Source organism: Cyprinodon tularosa, unplaced genomic scaffold (assembly GCF_016077235.1).
Source record: "Cyprinodon tularosa strain WSP-4 unplaced genomic scaffold, ASM1607723v1 ctg286, whole genome shotgun sequence".
In the NCBI taxonomy this organism is placed as follows: domain Eukaryota; kingdom Metazoa; phylum Chordata; class Actinopteri; order Cyprinodontiformes; family Cyprinodontidae; genus Cyprinodon; species Cyprinodon tularosa.
Window position 1 is genome coordinate 923,469 of NW_024038992.1, and position 20,525 is coordinate 943,993.

General features: G+C 37.7%; 1 protein-coding gene across 1 annotated transcript; it reads right to left on the reverse strand.

The window, feature by feature from the left end:
• Positions 1–6,261: 6,261 nt before the first annotated feature.
• Positions 6,262–14,735, reverse strand: osr1 (odd-skipped related transcription factor 1). Its single transcript, XM_038290651.1, has 3 exons — positions 14,426–14,735; positions 7,548–8,261; positions 6,262–6,920 (listed from the first exon to the last, which is right to left on the reverse strand). Exons 2-3 carry the CDS (start codon positions 8,231–8,233, stop codon positions 6,788–6,790), a joined length of 819 nt encoding a protein of 272 aa, XP_038146579.1. The 5' UTR covers positions 8,234–8,261; positions 14,426–14,735; the 3' UTR covers positions 6,262–6,787.
• Between the last annotated feature and the right edge of the window lie 5,790 nt (positions 14,736–20,525).

A 20,525-nucleotide genomic window follows, 5' to 3' on the forward strand; every position in this document is an offset into this window, starting at 1 on the left:
ATGTTAGGGCCAAACGCATAACTTGACCTTTGAAAATAAAAACAGGTTCTCATTCCAAGGCCACAACTTTTTTGGTATATGTGTTCTAGCTAGACTTCCTTCCTGCTTTTAAAATCCTGACGTGGTCTAAGAAAGTTGAGTCAACTGTTGAATGGAATGCAGTGGTTATAATTGGAGATATATAGTACCTCATAGTGCCTAACCTATCTTCGGACTCCTGTCTGTTCTCCATTCTCTTGGGCTGCAGCATCTGAGACACTCTGTGCGGCACCTGCCGTATCTGGTTGGCAGCCCAATGACTGGATTCTACCTTGTTCTCTGGGTACGTACTATACTTGTAAACCAGGTTAATGACTCACGTTCATAATCTTCCTCCGTTTGATTTAAGTGGTCACTAACCTGTGTTTCTTTTCTGCAGTTTCCTGTTATAGACAACCTTGCAGCTGCTACTCCAATTCGCCAGTTTCTTAATAAATGCCTTTTGAATAATCCCACTGTCTGTCTTGACTAAATACTGGGTCCTCAGTTCTCAGCGGTGACTGAAGTTGACTCCATGATCTTAATCTTCAATTGTCTATGTGGGTCTTAAACTAAACAGAGTTCTCATGTAGACATCCTCATTCAATGTAATGTTGGGAAAAGCTTGTAACTGTCATTCTGTGGTGTTTGTGTGTACAGTGGTAATCTAAGCTCTTTGAAAAAATAACCTTGCCTTTTGCTCCTATATTCAGAAATAATTAGTTTCCTAACTCCTCTCATACAGGGGCAAATCCAGAGGGGGTGCCAGGGGGACAAAATCCACCCTTAATTAATCATTGGCCACCCCTATCAGGGGATTTGTTGTTACAACTGGAATGTACACTATATTGCCAAAAGTATTTGCTCACCCATCCAAATTATTGGAATCAGGTGTTCCAATCACTTCCATGGCCACAGGTGTATAAATTCAAGCACCTAGGCATGCAGACTGTTTTTACAAACATTTGTGAAAGAATGGGTCGCTCTCAGGAGCTCAGTGAATTCCAGCGTGGAACTGTGATAGGATGCCACCTGTGCAACAAATCCAGTCGTGAAATTTCCTCGCTCCTAAATATTCCACAGTCAACTGTCAGCTGTATTATAAGAAAATGGAAGTGTTTGGGAACGACAGCAACTCAGCCACGAAGAGGTAGGCCACGTAAACTGACGGAGCGGGGTCAGCGGATGCTGACGCGCATAGTGCGAAGAGGTCGCCAACTTTCTGCAGAGTCAATCACTACAGACCTCCAAACTTCATGTGGCCTTCAGATTAGCTCAAGAACAGTGCGCAGAGAGCTTCATGGAATGGGTTTCCATGGTCGAGCAGCTGCATCCAAGCCATACATCACCAAGTGCAATGCAAAGCGTCGGATGCGGTGGTGTAAAGCACGCCGCCACTGGACTCTAGAGCAGTGGAGACGCGTTCTCTGGAGTGACGAATCGCGCTTCTCCATCTGGCAATCTGATGGACGGGTCTGGGTTTGGCGGTTGCCAGGAGAACGGTACTTGTCTGACTGCATTGTGCCAAGTGTAAAGTTTGGTGGAGGGGGGATTATGGTGTGAGGTTGTTTTTCAGGAGCTGGGCTTGGCCCCTTAGTTCCAGTGAAAGGAACTCTGAATGCTTCAGCATACCAAGACATTTTGGACAATTCCATGCTCCCAACTTTGTGGGAACAGTTTGGAGCTGGCCCCTTCCTCTTCCAACATGACTGTGCACCAGTGCACAAAGCAAGGTCCATAAAGACATGGATGACAGAGTCTGGTGTGGATGAATTTGACTGGCCTGCACAGAGTCCTGACCTCAACCCGATAGAACACCTTTGGGATGAATTAGAGCGGAGACTGAGAGCCAGGCCTTCTCGTCCAACATCAGTGTGCGACCTCACAAATGCGCTTCTGGAAGAATGGTCAAAAATTCCCATAAACACACTCCTAAACCTTGTGGACAGCCTTCCCAGAAGAGTTGAAGCTGTTCTAGCTGCAAAGGGTGGACCGACGTCATATTGAACCCTATGGATTAGGAACGGGATGTCACTTAAGCTCATATGTTGATTCAAGGCAGGTGAGCAAATACTTTTGGCAATATAGTGTATATCACCACCTATGGAACAAGCAGTTCTCTTCTAAACCAGGGTTTAGAAGTTTAGTGGCTCTGTGTCTCTGTGTTGCCCTGCAACAGACTGTCAACCTGTCCAGAGTGTACACCGCCTCTCACCCATAGACTGCCGGAGATAGGCCCCACCATGACCCTGTAGGTGAGTTTTTCTGCAGTCATTTAGGAATTTTCTATATTAATATTCTAATACATAAAGATTAAAAACATGACTGGATTAGTGGATACTTGTTGGGACCCAAATGCAGAACTGACAAGGCAGAGATAAGGAAAAATACAGAAGCCATAATCCAGAAACAATTGACAAGAAATCAGAAACTAGGAGAAACCACCAAGGAATAAACTGACAGAATGACAGAATAATCAACTGGGGTGTGGACAGAAAGATCCAGAAGGGAAAAGAGAGTGGCACAAGGGGGCAACAGAGAGTAAACAAGAAACATGACAGTGCTTAAATATAACTAGAAAATAACTTGGATGATACTCAATGGAAAAGAAAACAATGACCTAGAAAACACAGAATGACATAAATCAAAGTGTAACTGAAAGCTCAAAAATAAAACAGAACCAGAAAGGGCTGAACCATGACAGAACAACTGCTCAACCCATTTAATCATATATTCATTCAAATGTAAGTTTATTTAAATAGCACAATTCCGTACACAGACAATTCAAAGGGGTTTACATGACAAACAACAAAAATAAAAGGAACATAAAAGCACTGAAAGATGAAACATGATAAAAGCAGGTATTAAAATAAATAAATAAGTTAGACTGCAACCTTAAACTAAAAATATACAGACTATGAATGTACAACTTTAAGCAGCCCACCTGTGACATTCATTATTTATAGCCTTTAATAATTTTTTTTAATTCAACATCTGCATGTGGACCAAAATCATATTAAGGGTCCATCTGTTTCTGAATTGTTTCTGTCAGTAACAATATTAGTTCTGTTCTACCTGTTAAATTGATTATTTTTACTAAAGTAAAATAATAAGAAAAACATTCACGTTAATTTCATAAAAACATTCCTTTTAGAAACATAAACATGAAATCTGTATGTTTATACCCTAAATGTGCTTCCAGTTTCTGATACATAAAAAGCGTACCTTCTAAAATTAAAACAGGACACATTTCCTGAGACCAAACTGTCTACCAAATAAATAAATAAAAGTCATATAAAAGAAAGATTACATTTTTTTTTTCTCTCTCTCTCTACTTTCTAAACGTACTGGAATATACAAATATCCTGTGTTCTTTGAATTCTTCCACAGCCATACTTTGAATACAGCATTACAAGTTTTGCATATGGTTGCATTGTCCTGTAATTTGCATCTTACATTTAAACTCAGGTTTCTTAGTAATGAATTTTGGACTAAGACATAGCCATATTTTGTAAGAGAAAACAGATACATATATTATCTCCAAAAGAAGACTTTTTAAACTGACAGCATAAAACAAAATAGTTCATATCCACGATTCTAACTTTACTCTACATTACATAACATCAGTTCTAATCAAAGAAGTTGAATAAACATGTAAATAAATATTTTAATTAATAAATAAATGACACCAGCGAGAAAATTGGGTCATATTCTGTTTTGTTGCATTACCATAAGTGCTAGCTTAGTTAGATCTAATGTTTAACAGGAGCTCAAACAGCGGTAATGCAGTGCTCTGGGTCATATGAATTAAAAACGTACATTTCAGACTTTTTAAAGTAGTTTTTATATTACCATGAACATCCTGAGATCTTCTAGATGTGCACCGAATGTGCTTTCTTGTTAGTCATTTGGACCTTAAGTAAATGTATTTAGGAGGCAATGTCAAACTAGAATATTTGCTTCTTTCATACTTTTGATTCTCTTCTCAGTGTCTTGCTTTACAGTACTTTTGGTGTTTATGTTTAAAGCTGCACTTTTAGATTTTTAACCAGCTGTTAGCTGAATTTAAGATGTATTTAATAGTTGTTGTTTTTTTTATGTCAGTACTTTGTGTGTTTAGATGCTCCCTGCAGATTGTTCTTCTCAAAATCATATTATATAATTTAAGAGGATCCGATTCATTTTTGAATTGGTAATGTGAACTAGAGGTCCAATTTATGGCAGTCTGAACTCCCCTTAAACACAAGAGCTAGCTGTCATAAAACTTACCTGATCAGACATATTTTTTCCATCTCCAAGAGATAATCCAGTGTGAGAATTATGGCGTTGTCTTTACAAGTAAGTCCATGATTTCTCAACCTGCTGATCCAAAGTGGAGTGCAATCAGTTTATTTTTGCAACAGTGGAGTGTTACTTGTGCAGTGTTGCTTATGGCCTTCAGAAACCTGGAACCTGGAATTTAAGTTAGAAATGAAATTTACTTAGTGTTGCTTAACAAGTAAAAATAAAACATTCCTGACAGTGCTACCATTCTACCAGTAATGGCCTAAAACAGGATGGACAGGAACTGCATCAAAGCTTTCTGGAATAAAACTTTACAGCACAAATTTTTGGGGGAGCTAGAATCACATACAGTAACTGTTCCAACTAAAAAAAAAAAAGGTTGCATAAAGACACTTTCATTTAAACTGACTATGTAAACTGAAAGCCTTCGTCATTGTGAAACTATCCAACTAACTATCCAATTTTTATGTATATTCTTGGAGCATGCTATAAACAGTTATATATATATATATATATATATATATATATATATATATATATATATATATATATATATATATATATATATATATATATATATATATATATATATATATATATATATCCAGTGTTTAATCCCATCTTCTATTGTTGTTAGAGCCAAAGTGGACCTAATGAGACACAACCAAGGAGGACACCATTAAGGACATTAATGATAAAAAAGTTAGTGAGGAATTTACCAACTGCATGTTGACTAGCCACAAAGCTTCAACAGGATGTCCTATGAATGGATGAGACAAACATGGAACTTTTTGCAAAGCATATCAGGTCTATGTTCATAGACCAAGGAATGAAGCTTATAAAGTAAAGAACACTTCCTACTATAAAACATGGAGGAGGCACTATTATTTGTGGGGCAGCTTTGCTTCATCTGAAACAGGCCGTCTTGAATCTCTGCAGGATACAATAAAAGCTCAAGAAGACGATCAAGGGATTCATTCATTGTCAGAAAGCTCGGTCTTAGTCACAGGTCATTAAACAGGATAATGACCCAAAACATACAGCTAACAGGAAAACATTGGACTACTTTCAAGTGGCCCTCAATGAGTCCTGACCTAAATCCTATTGAGCATCTTTGGAAGTAGCTGAAGCATGCTGTCAGGAAAAGGCAGCCTTCAAACCTGTGAAAACTGGAGCAGTTTGCTCATGAGTAGTGAAACAAAATACCTGCTGGGGAGCAGAAGTCTCTCTAAAAATTAATAAGAAATGAACATCATTGATCTCACAATGGAGAAATTCCCTTCTGCATCTTAACCCATCCCCTTGGAGAGCAGTGGGCTGCCACTGTGCAGCACAATCGGGGGTTTAGGATCTTGCTCAGGGACCCAGAGTGCAGGATTTGGGGATCGAACCGGGTACTTGCAACCGTCTCAGAGCACAAGCACCTTGCTCTAACCACTAGGCCAACACTCCTGTAACTATTAAGTCACAGGAATCGTTTTATTGCAGTGATGTACAGTAAATGTCCTGCTTGTTATGTAGTGTGCAGGTTTTTCTGTTTATAGGTTTTCTGTTTATCTATGAGGCATACTCTGGTACTGTTTTGTGTTATTGTTTTTTTTTATTATTCACTGCCTTGTTACACCTTTTTAGGGTTAATGAATATAGTTGAAATGAAAATCAAGAAAATGTGAAATTTGGGAAAAATTTGAAAGAAATTTGGAAAATTAAAGATGTCAAAAGACCCTAACTTTGTGATATTTTCCACATTAAAGGTGCTTTACTAATAGTATTGTGCATACCTAAAACCTAAATTATTTCAAAAGTGATCATGACTAAAAATTATTAAAGGTCGGGTTGCTGTAATAGCAGTTCTAGGAAGGGCAAATCTCATCCACTATAGCAGCTAATCTGCATAAAGATTAAACATTGCAATATCACATTCTAAGTTATAACCACATGAAATAAACTCAGTCAGCATAATACAGTAAAATATTTTATTTAGAAATGATTATTCATTTAAAAAATAAGTTTAGGAAATCCAGTGATATATGGGAATAATTAATAATCAGATTAAAGTGCAAAAATACAATTTGATATAATGCATTTGTACAAAAATAACATTGGAATTGATATTTGTGTGTCACTAACATGACTTCTAGAAAAATATCTTGCACACAGCGTCCCTCTTTAGGTTACAAACATTGGAATGAAACATTTGGGGCGACCAGAATCAAGAGGTCTTTTTCATTTTGAGCTCCATTTCATGTTCCACATATCCATTGAGTTCTCTGTCAAATCGAACTCTGAAAACCTCAAACAAGGTCTTTATTAAGGCTTATTTCTAAGGAAAATCAAATGCTGGAATATTTCTTCCAAAAGGAATGTTCACACAGAAATCTGCACCTCCAATGGCTGAGATGAAAAAAGAAAAGTCTTTGGCTGTTGTCTTTGGTCCTGTTGTTTTTCCAGTGTTCCTGGTCCCTTTCCCTGTTGCTGCAGTGAATCACTTCATTTTGGCCGGCTTTAGTTCCTTGACCTGCATGTGTAATGTTTTGTGGACAGCCAACGTCCTGGACTGACAGAATCCCTTTCCGCACTCTTGACATTTGAAGGGCTTTTCTTTGGAATGAATGTATCTGCAGGGAAAACAACAAGGCAGCGCATTATGGTACAGGAAGGCTACCAGAGCAGTTTTTTTTTTTTTTAATACATTTTGTGCATAAAGTCAAGGACATACATGCAAACAATTTAGCGTCAACACAAACAGAACTTAATTCATGCTACATGCCAGCTACCTTAGGAGACCTAAATTCCAAATGCCTTTGCAAACCTGTCTCTTCATGTGGATGCTGCCTTATTTAGAAATTGTTTGATTTGGATTTCAAAACAGAGAAAGAAAGTGATTGGATTGTGATTCGAATAGAAATGTCTGGTAAAGTTGAGACATGGTAGATGCAAGATTTCTTACTGGTCAAACTTAAGAAGTTGGGTCCCTTCTTTCGAGCAGTTCTATTGTATAAGCTAAGCTAATCCAACAAATCTTCTAAATGCCGCAGAGTCTGTCATTATTCGGTCTCCGCTGTCAAAACTAATAATTGAAATGCAAATGCCTGTATTTTAAATTTTCCCTGCTTAAACAGGAATACAAAAATAGATTTTGATTCATTTGACTAAATATGAAGTGATTATATGTGCTTAATAATCAGTACTTTTGAAATAAAATCAAGACGTTATATAAATAAAGCATGAATCATTTTTCTCACCTGTGGTCCCTGAGATGATCCTGTCTTCTGAAGGCCTTGTGGCAGATGTCGCAGGTGTAGGGCCTCTCATCTGTGTGCGTCCTCTCATGGATCAAAAGGTTGTAAGATTTTGTAAAATGTCGGCCACAAAACTTGCAGACAAATTCCTTCTTGGTCTTAGAGGGCAGTCTGCCTCGGCTGGACTTGCACTCCGGCGAGGACAGCTTGGTCACGTCCAGCAGGCATCCCAGGCTGGCTGAGGTCTGGTGTTGGGATGAAACCTGCGCTGCTGCAGCTGCTGCAGCAGCAGCAACCCCCGTCATGCTCAGGTCCTCTACCTTCAGATGGTCCTCCTGTGTTGCTGCTGCTGCCAGGTTGGCGAAATCAAAGCGTGGTTTGCTCTTGGAGCTCTGCAGCAACCCTGTTGTGTCCAGCTTCGGTTGCAGAAGGTGGGGGAATATAGGGATGGAGGCCATGGAGGAGAACTGAGGAGGAAGCTTGGAAAATGTGCAGCGGGGGAAAGCCAGAGGTTGGTAGCCGAGGGTCCACTGCTGGAGATGGATGGCATGAAGAGCACTGAAGCTGTAGATGCTCTGAAAATGATCAGGTGGCAGCTGGAGACCAGTGGAGGTCTGGATGAGGGAACAGTTGGCCAACTGAAGGGATGGATGAAGAGGGACGGGGGCTGGTAGAGTCTTACTGCCCATGGCTGCTACTGCAAATCCTACAGGCAGGCTGATAAAGATAGAAAATAAAACAAAAATAAATTAAAAGTGTTCTAATTAAACAGTTTAAGCAGTGAAACAATAAAACAAAATAATTTTCAATGATAATTATTTGAAAGGACATCAAATACTGTTTATTTTTTCTAAATATGTATATAGCTAAATCCTAAAACCTATATAACGATCTCTTGAGTTCCCAGTCCTGCGATGCATGTCTAATAAAGCCACAGAAACTTTAGCTGACACCTTCAGCTGCACCCCATCCTGTGTCCAATCTCCTTTCTTCTTAGGAATAAAAATCCTTAATCTCATAAAACCACCATCAGCAGCAATAAACTTTATTTTTCCCTCGGGCAATTTAGGAAGAATTTTGGCCAGTGTTTCCAGTGTTCAGTTCATAAATTTTTATGCACATTTCTTTCTGCGTATTTTTTCTTAAGATCTTACTGTAGCATTTGCAATGATTTGACTTTTACTAGGCTATTGTAATGCTTAAAACTATATAATTTGGTATACAACAAGCCCTAATCATTACACCTCCACTACCATGCTTACACTAGTGGCTTGGGCATAGAGCTTTGAAGGTTCAGAGTTCGCTCCCCACTCTCAAAGACCACCACTGTGGTTCTCTGGGCCAGAACCTTAACCACACACTGCTCCTGGGGCGCCCCACAATGGCAACCCACTGCTCCCCAATGGGATGGGTTAAATGCAGAGGTAAATTTCTCCAATGTCAGGTCAATAAAGTTTAATTATTATTTTTTATTGGGGAGTGGCGGCCTAGTGGTTAAAGCGTAGAGCTTGGAATCCTGACGTTCTGGGTTCAAGCCTGTTTTTCGCAAAGTTAGACCCTTAACCCAACACCGCTCCCCAGGCACCGCACAATGGCAGCCCACTGTTCCCCAAGGGGATGGGTTAAATGCAGAGTTCATTTTGTTGCTCTGTACTTGTGACTGTGTTATGACAATAAAAAATAGTTATTGAAAACAAAAATAAGGCTAAAAAGATCCTTAAACTCTCCATTTTTTAAGATTAACTCTGGCTTAAAAGATTTACGACCAGTTTTTAAACTATTTGACTCAATAACTGCAACCAACGTCTCGTTGAATCGAAAATAAAGAAGCACTGCCAACATATGTGCATACTCCCAAAGCTGTGTGTGGGTGTTTCCTGTTCCCAGAAACATGCCCGGGGCTGTTGAGGGCAGAGAGACAGAATGACAGCATTCAGCCACAGAAATACCTGCGAGGTGTTACATCAGGTTTGATAAGCTGGAGTAACAATAGACAATAATGTTGCTTTGTCTAAGGCAGACGATGACAGACATGAGCAGCAGCTCCAGGTTTTAGAGCACAAACCACACCTTGGCATAGTGTCACTCATATGAAACCTGCTAACACCTCTGCAGCTGCTGTTGAGTTTGTGAAAGTGTACCGACCAAAAGGAGGACTTGTTTCCTTTTTTATGAATGAACCAGAGAAGCATGTGCATGACTGCATAAAATCTGCCATATTTTTATGTTATTGTTAATTGGAAAAGTGAAAGTTTCACGATTAAGTCAATGGTCATATCTTATTGCACAGTAGTTTCTGTCAAAATTTCTTTGGCTAACATTGTTTTGCATACGATTTTAGCAAAGACCAAGTTCATTTTAAAATGATAAAACATGATAGGCAGCTTGTAGCAGAACTTAGGGCCCACAAGCAGAAATAAAATTGTGCATAATATCTTTCACAAAGTTGCTGATTCATCGCTCTGACTATTTTTTCCCCTTTAGCCTGCAAATTATTTTGGTTAAACAATTTAAACTACTTAGTTACAGGCAGTAAAACATCTGACTTCTTCTTGTAATGATCTAAAACTCAATCTGTTATGGTAATGCTGTTGTGGTTAAGAACAAAATGTCATAAAAATACAGTGATCATCTTTGTTCATGTAAGTATGAGCATGATCTAATAAATCCCATTTTTTATTCTCAGAGAATAAAAGACCACATCTGAAGGAACATCTAAATAAAATCTAACAAGATGAAGTCACTTCCATGTCATGAACCAGTTTCGCAGAAAATTAAAAGCATAAACTTTGTTGGCTGGTCCAGACATTTCAGAGTTTTATGTCCTGTCTCCTTTCATTCAGAGTGTAAATATTCTGGGTCATAATGGAGACATTATCAACAAATACTTCAATGACATGAGCAGCTGCTAACTGTAAGCAAATTTTATGTTTCAAAAATCTGTTACAAAATCTGTTTATTACAGACTGGGCTAAAGGCCGTCGACAACATAAAGGAAAAAAATGTCGTTAAAATACGGTTATATATGTTTTTACTGACTTCCTCTTGTTGACAATGGATATTAGAAGCAACTGGCTCTCAGGTATCATGAACACTAAACTTGACAAGTTTAGCAACTAAATGTGAAACTTGATGCTCTAACAAACCTTTTTAATTGATATAAACACATTTTTAGGCATAAGATATAATTTATGTTTTAAAAAGTGACGCATGAAATACCTTTTTATTGTATTATGTGTATTTGTATTACTTTTCACATCAATAAGCAGCAATTCTTTGCAATCTTCTTTATAATTTTTGTCATTTAGAACAGAAAGTAGGTGAATCAGTGGAAAAGTTAATGACATAAATATATATAAAAGTCATCATATGACTTAGTGAAAGAGCAATAGGATAACTTACCCTGTAGTTTAGCAAGAAAACAACTAAACTTAAATTTAAGTAAGCTCCTAAGAACTAATCTGAAAAAATATGGCAGAGAATCATACTCTCTTTGAGAAATTATCCTCCACATCTTTTCTTTGAAAAAAAGATTTTTTTTTTTTTTTTTTTTTTTTTTACAATCCCTATTTAATTGTAGCAAGACCTAAAAACCTATGAATATATGTGTATAACAGTTATAAAAGGTACAACAGACTGAAATTATTATTTTTTGGTTCACTTGTAAAATTATGAAATTTGTGGATGACCCCATAGTATATAAACAGGTGTTGCATGACGGTGCAATTTGTAGCACTGTTGCCTTGCTACAAGAAAGTTGCAGACTTTGGTGTTTACATGTTCCCCACATGCATGTGGGGCTTCTCACTGGGTACTCCAGCTTCCTCCCACAGTCCAAAAACATGACTGTTAATTGGCTTTACTATATTCTCCTTAATTGTGAGTGTGTGTGTGTCTGCATGGTTGTGTGTCTTGGTGTCTCTGTGTTGCCCTGCTATATATTGGCGACCTGTCCAGGGTGTACCCCGCCTTTCGCCTATAGACTGCCAGAGATAGACACCGACCCCACCGCAACCCTGATGGGATAAGTGGAAGATGATGAATGGATGGACAAAAGATCATAGACTGAGAACTTAATTAACATAAAAAAAAACTGCTAAATAAGAAAACAACTAAGACGATTAAGGCATTTAGTGAATAACTAAATATGTGCATTAATAGGATGATAATAACTAAGTCGTTAAGAAAGAGATTAAGTAAATATATATATAATGCACGTATCATATAAAAAAAAAATCTATAGATCATTAAGTGCATTATATGTGTGTTCAAAGGGGCTATAACAGATGGCCGGTTATTGACTTTTCATCGAAAAATTTAGAAGTGAACCTATATTCACTCAATCTAAACACATTTCATGATAATGCACCAAAACAATCGTTACAAAGGTAATCAATATTTCAAAATAACTTAGATAAAAGTTGAAAAAAAGTGTAACTTTTCTAACTGACATTTTTCAGTTTGTAACTAATCAATACAGTATATATATAATCCATGTATCTTGATTAAAGAGCTAATGCTGATTTTATGGAGCAGGTATCAAATAAAGGAAGAAAATCTGAGTTTCGTCTTGAACTCAACAAGACAAAAATGATCCTTGTCTCTTCTGTGTAATTTTAGATCCTCTGAATGCTGCTGAATGTGTTGAGATGACGGTGAACTCTCATTAGACGACACCTGATGCTTAAATATACAGTTTGTTTGGTTATCATTTTCATGTATAAAAATTGCATAAGAAAGTGTATTGAATAACCTTTAAAATATGGTGAGAGGAAATAAAAAATAGTATTTTAAATAAAATCGATCAAAAAAAACACACCATAAAAAAAATTATCAAGTTTTACATTAACATTTTTTGAAAAGCCTATTTTATTAGTTTACCCCCAGCCTTGTATTTGTTCTAAAACAGTGCTAGAAACTTTAATAATTTGTTAGAAGCTGCAGATTTTCAGAAGTCTTTCCTGAAAGTGCAGAAAAGGTTGCTAATGAGGAGCTCAAACAGCCCCCCCACCAGCTCCTCCTTTCTGATCACCACGCAGAAGTAATTGACTTTTATGCAGGAGGTCATTAGAGGAGACAAGTTCCCTGCTCCCGTTAACCCTGTCTGCAGTGGCCTCCAAGGTGCTTTGTGGCCCCTTCAGTTTGGTCAGGACTGAGATTCAGCACCTCAGAGAGCTTTGCAGTGGGACACTGCTCTCACCCTCACCTTATCACACTCAGAAAAGATAAGCAGGTGTCAGGCCCTCTGTTGAGTTTCTTTCACTTTGCTGCAATAATTTACATTTTAACATGTTTGGGAGAACAGAAGGTAGGAAGAAAAACAGTAAAAAGTAGTAGTAGTCTTTTTAAACGTTTTAGTTAACCTGAAACATAGGTAAATTAATTATAAATATATAAACATATATTACTTTATTAAAAAAAATCTCTTAGTTAAATAGAATATTAGGGATAACAAAGCACAAAAAAATTCTAAAAAGGTATAGTTGCTGCACAAAATCATAATAAGGATAACATCAGAAATGGATTTTAATATTAAGGCCTGTTGCAGTTTACAGAAGACTTCTCAGAAAGTTTGCTCTTTTTTCTGTTTTTCATGTGCACACATGTGAAGCTGCAGTAGTGATTCGTAAAAGTTGTGGACCTTATATCACAGATGATAAATGGCTGTGTGTTTGGAGAATGCGGCGTCCTTGTGCGCTCGGCGAGAGAGAGGTTTCTTTTTCTGCGCTCTGAAGAATAAACACCTGTCAGCAGGAAAGTGTAAACCTCAGGCCTCTCTCATGAACTTTAGTTTCAGGGAACCCTTCATACCCCAATTAATACAAGGGTTAGGATCTTCTTCTTACTTTTAGATAAAGAGAAATGTATTTGCTAAAGTCTGTTTTGTTTTGAGTGAAATAAGCAGTTAAAATAAAAAAATTAAAATAAAAAAAACAGGAGGATTTGAGGCAAATTGTTTAATAAAATATAATTGCGAGTGGGGGGGGGGTGCAAAGTTAATTAAATTAAATTACAGTTATAATTGAGTCCTGATGATTTTTCAGTAGCGCATCTCTGTTCAAATTCTGAACTTATCCATATCTTTGTTTCCTTTCAGATGTTAAATTTTAGTCCTATAAACTAATCTGAGATTATTTTTTTTTACATCCTTAATAATGAAGAAGTGTTACAGAAATCATATTGCTAATTTATTAGAAGAAGAAAAAAAGAATTTGATGGTTAGAAATTGTATTGAAACAACAGAGAGAAATATAAGTGCTGTTTAAAGTTCTGGGTGATTCTGAGATAATTTAGAGGCTATTGGAGGCATCAAAGATAAATCACAGTTTGAATCGTCGGATTTCACCCCCAAGGAGCCCTTTAAATGCATCTAAACTTAATTAGATCCCATGTGCGATTTGGTGGAGCAGTGTGATTAATCAGCTAATGAGGCCGCTGTGAAGGTGCCAGAAAGCATCGGCAAAGATGTTTATTCAAAGAGGAGACAACTTTATTTGTTTAGACCCCAGTAAAAAGTTTTCATCAATTTTCTAGTTCAAAACGGAGAAGGTTTTTGCTTGTTTGTTTGTTCGTTTTTTGCGGATAAACTGAGTTAAAGAGACAATATTAGGCTACATTAAATGAGTTGAAAAAGAAATTGTAAGTAAAAATAACGTATTGCATACAATTGTAAAACAAATCTGCTAAAGTGCTTTAAAAATAAAAACTGAATCATTTTGATTAAAATTGAACGTCATGCAGCAGTTTAACAAGAAACACCTGTTGCGCTTTGAGTCAATATGGAAATCCAAAATATTTTTAAAAATCCTTATATTAAGAAAAAATGTGATCTTTTTTTTTTTTTTTTATATCATGATAAATAAGAAGAAATAAAGACTTACCACTAAAAGTTGAGTTTAATTGGTTTTCTCCCGACGGGACGCAGTAAATATGAAAGCCCGTGTGGCAGCTGTCTGAACCCGGACTGGAGCGTCAGTGAGCCGGCTGGAGCAGCAGCATTTCCCAGCTGCCTCAGTCTGTTCTCTGCTGATCTGACGTGTTTGGTTCGGATCTTTTCTGCGCTCAGATGTTCAGGCACTGTGGTGTTCACGCCTTTACGCTCTGCCTCACTGTTCTGCGCTCTCTCCTCCTGTCGGCCGCCTCTTATCTCAGCCCACAGTCCAACACCTCCTGGCACGTCACACAGCCAGCCCATAAGCTCAGCACCGTCCGAGAGAGAGCATGCACAGCTGGACATTGAGAAGATGCGCTCCTCTGAGTTGGGTTGGCTCTTGGTGCGGCCAACAGAGCGCGCGCGCTTCTGCACTGATTAAAAGCGGCATTAGGTGATAAAAACTTGGGGGGTAAATCCATGTTCCATCTTTTTTATTTATTTATTTATTTTTTTGTCCATCTGCAGCTACATTTGCACATGTTATAAGAATTTTATTGACTTTTTCTCACATCAGCAAAGCACACGCGTCCACACGCCCCGGTGCAGAAATGTTTGAGAATAGCGACTCCTGTGGGCCTCATAGCTCCCAGCAGCAGAAGCCTGATGGATTTATTTTCAGTTTGTCACACTTAAACAATTCAACAGGTGCATCTCAACAAAACAGAAAACAATTGAGAAGAAGATGCGTATAAGAAAGTTGCCCCAAAAAGTCAGGGTTCTAAGCTATAAGATAAATAGTCACTACACACAGAGGGAGGTGTTTTTAAGCATTTAATCCACGTTTTTGAATTACATTGGACACCAAATATGAACATGAGAATAATACGAGTAATAATAGTGAGTTTTTACTCTGAATCACTTTCCATCTGAAACAATGGTGTTTTTTTAAGGTGTGTGCCTTAAATGCTTTGTCATTATAGTGACCTTTGATCAGCCTGTGGATGCAGGTTGCTCAGAAAGTGACCTCATCAGCATTATTGGCTCTGGAGTCTCTTTGCTTCCTTTAGACAACAGATTTTCTTTAGGGTTTAAAATAAAATCAGTGCACCTATTGGATGCTGTGGCTACCCAAATGACCACTGGGAATAGAAACCACACACTGGACCAAAATTTAGGAAGCTCCCGTCCACCAGTTTCTATTCTACATCATCCAGATAAAAGGGGTTCCTGACATCGCCTTTGGTTCAGGAATGACTGAATTCCTGAAACTAGTTCCAATTGTAACCAAAGACTGTCATACCTTTACCTCCAATTTTTGGGCTTTGCTTTTACAATCCTATGAAGTCTAGAGTCTCTTGTCCTAGATTTTCAACCTTACTGTTAATTTCTTCCAAATTTTTCATCATGAGCATGGATGCAGAACATTTGAAATACCCAGAGTCTGTAACAAATACATTTAGTGGATACCCTCCTTGCAGAGGCTTTAAATAAGTGTCTCCTTTACAAATGTGTGTAATAGACAATTTTGAGTTGAAATACAGAAATAAATTTGCTTTTAGCGTCCCACTAGATATTTATCTGACAGCTGAGCAAACTACGGAGCACTTAAAAGTAATTAGTCTAAACATTCAGCAAGTTATTTTTTACAGTAACTAGAAATCAGGAAAATCATGCTTTAGCAATACTACTTTTAGTCTGAATTTATTTTTCTTCCATATGATACATGAGTATTTTTTTTTCAGCTTTATAGCTTTTGACATAGTCCTTTTGGAATGATGACTTTAGCCAATGGTACATGCTGCTTTAGCTTGTTATCCAATTTTGATCCACGTTTTTAAGTTCTATGCCCTGTTTGGAAAACGTCCAGCAAAGCCCTGATGTGATGCAAAGAAAAGCCCCTTTTCATTCTGATGGTTTCACTTAGTTTCAATGCATTAACCATCCTAAACCCAGGCAGCATATTCTTGGAAAGAAACATGAGGCACCTATATACTTTATTTAGAACAGATGAAAGTTCTGAAATGTTTATACAAAGCAGCATAGAGCTACAAAGAAGGAACACTGATTTCAATGTTGCAGCAAAATGAAACAAAAGGACGTTTGTGTAATCTTGTGGATTATCTTGAATAAGATGATAAGATGCATTGGAACAGCCAAGCTGGAAAATAAAGCTTTTAAACCAAATGAACGTTAGAATATAGAAATGTAATAAAAGGCGGGGGAGAGTATTTAGCAATCTTACCACCTGATGGATACCTTTTTTATGTCATCTTCAGTCCAATGCTAACCTTTCTGACCTGGATAACTGAAATGCGAGTTTAATGAACTCAAATACTGTGAAATGCCTCAAAACTATGTGTTGATCTTTTTCTTCTGTATTTCCATGTTCTTGTTACATGGCCTGTATTTGTATAGTGCTTTTTAAAGTCAGGAGTCTTGACTAAAGTGCTTCATACTACATTCAGTTATTCACCCATTCATGGGCAGACTCACACACTGAGAATGGCAAACTACATGGTAGCGACAGCTGTCCTGAGGCTTACTGACAGAAGCAAGGCTGCTGTGCACTGGCACCACCAGTAGGCAAAGTGAAGTGTCTTGCCCAAGGACACAACGACACTTAAAGGCAGAACTGGGGCTTACAGTAAACCGACAACCCTCCAGTTGCAGGGCAAACTGCTGCATCCAATGCAGGTCCAGCAGATTCCAGAACAGTTTCTTCCCATCTGCCATTAGACTGCTAAATGTTGTATAAAATAGGGTTTATAAAAAAAAAAAAAAAAACTGAATGTTGGAAACTGTAAATCATATACAGTCGTTTACATTCTATCACTGCTGCACTTTAAAAATAAAAACGTCTTGAGAGCTGCACTGAACAAAATTTCTTTTTGTATACACTGTGTATACAAAATGACAATAAAGTCTGTCTAAGTCTAGGTTGGTTGTACATCATACAACCAACTCATGGTTAAATCCACCAGCACCTTCATCTTTATTTCCAAACCCCTGTAACTTTCATGCTCATGCATTCACTGTTTCTTCATTCATGTCTTGTCTACCCTTGCAGACTGAGACGCTGCACATTTTCCAACTTTATTACCTGGTTTCTCTCATACTCTCCTGTCCCTGCTCGGCCAGTTCGATTAGAGCTGCAAATTCTTTTGTTTCTCAACCTTCCTGTCTTCCACCTTTCTGTATGATCTTCAGATCAGTGAAATTCTTTGTTTTGTTAGTAGAATTAATCATATATATCTCCTGCAATAAACAATGTGTTCATAAACGTTGGTTGAATTCATGTGAAGTTGATGTTTCACAACTATCAGCAGAAATAAAAGCTGCTTTATCAAGCAATAGTCAATCGGTTAGCAAGCAGTTAAGAGGTGAAGAAGAGAGTTTAGCTCTGAGTTTGTGAGCAAACTCAGCTTAAACCAAAGGACAATAGGTGGCAGCTGAACAACAGTCCCATGGTCTCTCCCTGGTGAGCTTTGCTCCTCACGCTGCTTAGCTTAGGCCTACCTGGCGCGTTTCATCTCTTTTGTTTGAGTCCAGGCCAGTGCGCGATGAGAACGTGTAATTTTACGATCACATGAAACCACAGAGGGTGGTTGTTCGTAGAAACCAAAACACCATTGACTCACACTGGAACTATTTGGGATTGGAGCTGCTTTTGATTTAGATAAAATTAGGCCTGGTTGCAGGTGCACTTTTGTGCATGCAAATACACAAGTGTGTTTAACACATACTTAAAGACAGCACACTACCGCAGGCTCTGGGCTTATTCCTCTATGATTTCAGCATTCCTGCAGTAACTGCTTCTGCTGGAGAGCAAATTTTTATAGGTTTAGAACTATTTTATACCGTTCTCAGGATCACAATGTGCAGGTTTAATTTGAAAAGTTCTATATGAGCGCTGGACCGAAGAAATATAATGTGAAAGTAGGTGCCAAGACCATCATGTGTATGCTGTGGGTGTTTTTTTTTAAGGGGGAGCATTATGAAAGCAATTATGATGTATTTTTCACCGTGGCAAGAGGGAAGCCAGCTTACAGCATCCTTAGAAACCTGAGAAATGTAAAACTTGAAAATAAACCCAATCCAAGTAATTCAACATTCCAATGTAAATTGTTAACCAAAGTATGCTGCTTGATAATATTAGTGTTAATTTGTTAAACTAAAGGTGGTTTCACATTTATAAATATTTAATTAAAATGGGAAAGGATTCATTGCTTTGAAACCATTATTGTCCAGTTATAACACGAAAGACCAGTATAGTTGTCTCTGGACTGAATAATAAGAATCATACTAGGCCTTGAAAAAATACTTGTTTCTTTTCATAATCTTCTATAATACAAACTCTATACTGCAGAATAAGGTATCAGAAGCCTTCCTTTGAGATTCCTGCCAATACTAACATGTTCATCTAACCTAATTGGTGCATATCTTTTCTGACATTTGTTGTCTTCTCATGATGTAAATTTCCAGTTTGACCAAATCCCAAAGATGCTCAGTGGGTGATTGTGACAAGCCCAAATGTAATGATTTGAGCATGCAGCTCTCATATATACCATGAAACCTCTTAGACATCTGTTTAACCCACATGCTGTAAAGTTTGCACAGTCTAACCACCACCCCTCATTCAAACATGGACTGTGACTCATATCAAGATCCATCAGAAGCTGGTGATGCTGCCTAATGAGTGTATAAAGCATCCTCTGTGTGTGAAGATCTTCAGTCTCTCTTCTAACTGATGCTCCAGGCATTGCCTGATGCCACAATTATGCCATCTGGTGGCTGTTGTAGATTTTACCAGGTGCACCTTCACAGTCATCCATCACTCATTAATGCAAAATAGTAATCAGCTGAACTGAAAACATACAAAAAAAGAATTGCCATGTCCATTTCTGAACTAAGGCAGCCTTTCGGATGAGAAATGAAACACCTTCAAGAATCAAGACATGAGTTACATTAGTGTTCTGCTTAAGCACTGAGGGTTGCACTAATTCAGCCTATTTGGTCTTTTCATTTTCTAGTCCTAGAAAAACTTTTCTAAATCCTTCTTCATCTGGGAACTGTAGGTTGGTTTTTGTTTGTTTTTGTTTTTTTGGCATTTATTAATGCATTTTGAGGGTTGTATTTATCTTTAATCAGTATTGAGCCTAATAAGTTTGTTTCTCAGTTAATTTATTCTTGATGTCATTGATAACTACTACTTGTTCATTTTTCTCATAGTCTCGTTTAAGCATTGAGGACATTTCAGCATCAGTCAGTTCAAAATGAAACCTGATAATGAGAACTGTACAGAAATTAACTTTTTAAACATGATATTGATTCTGATAAACTATAAGAGATGTTTCTTTGAACCTTAACATAATTTAGCTTAATATAATTATAATGTGGCTATTACCTTTATTTTATTGTAACTCAAATATGGCAGACCATTCTTTACACAAACTTTACATACAAATATTTTGTGCACAATGTATACCACTTTATTGATAATTGTATAAATTAAAGAGCTATTTTTCGATCAAATTAAAGATGAAGATTAGAAAGACTCCAATATCCAACACCATCATAGTTATTTTGGTAGCTCAAGAATGACTGAAACGATGTAAGCCAGGCGGTTTGAATTTGTTATATGTAGGTAAAATAATAAATTATCAGTGTTGGCTGGTGCAGGGAGTATAAATCAGAGTTCCATAACCTACCGTGTCTTGTTACCAAAAGATAAAAGCCTGGATCATGGCGGGCAGAAGCTGCTCGTCCATCATCAGCTGTGTCCCTGATCCGATGCAGGAGGTTACTGATGCCTCTTTGTGCCAGACATGGATGCTCTGAGGATAATATTCCAAAGAGAAACCAGGCTTTGATGGAGGATACTTCCAACCTGTGGATCATAGTCATACTTCCAGCATAATGATGGGTTCCATATGGAGAGGCTACTGCAGCCTGCACGAAGCAGCTGTACATGATATTTGACTAGCACAGTGAACATTTATTCTTCTTTTTTCATTTTAATCACTGCATGAAATAGATTCTCAGAACGCCGATGTTCCCCTGGCTGCGCACAGTTAATCCAAAACACTTCTATTCCTCTGTGTTTTAAG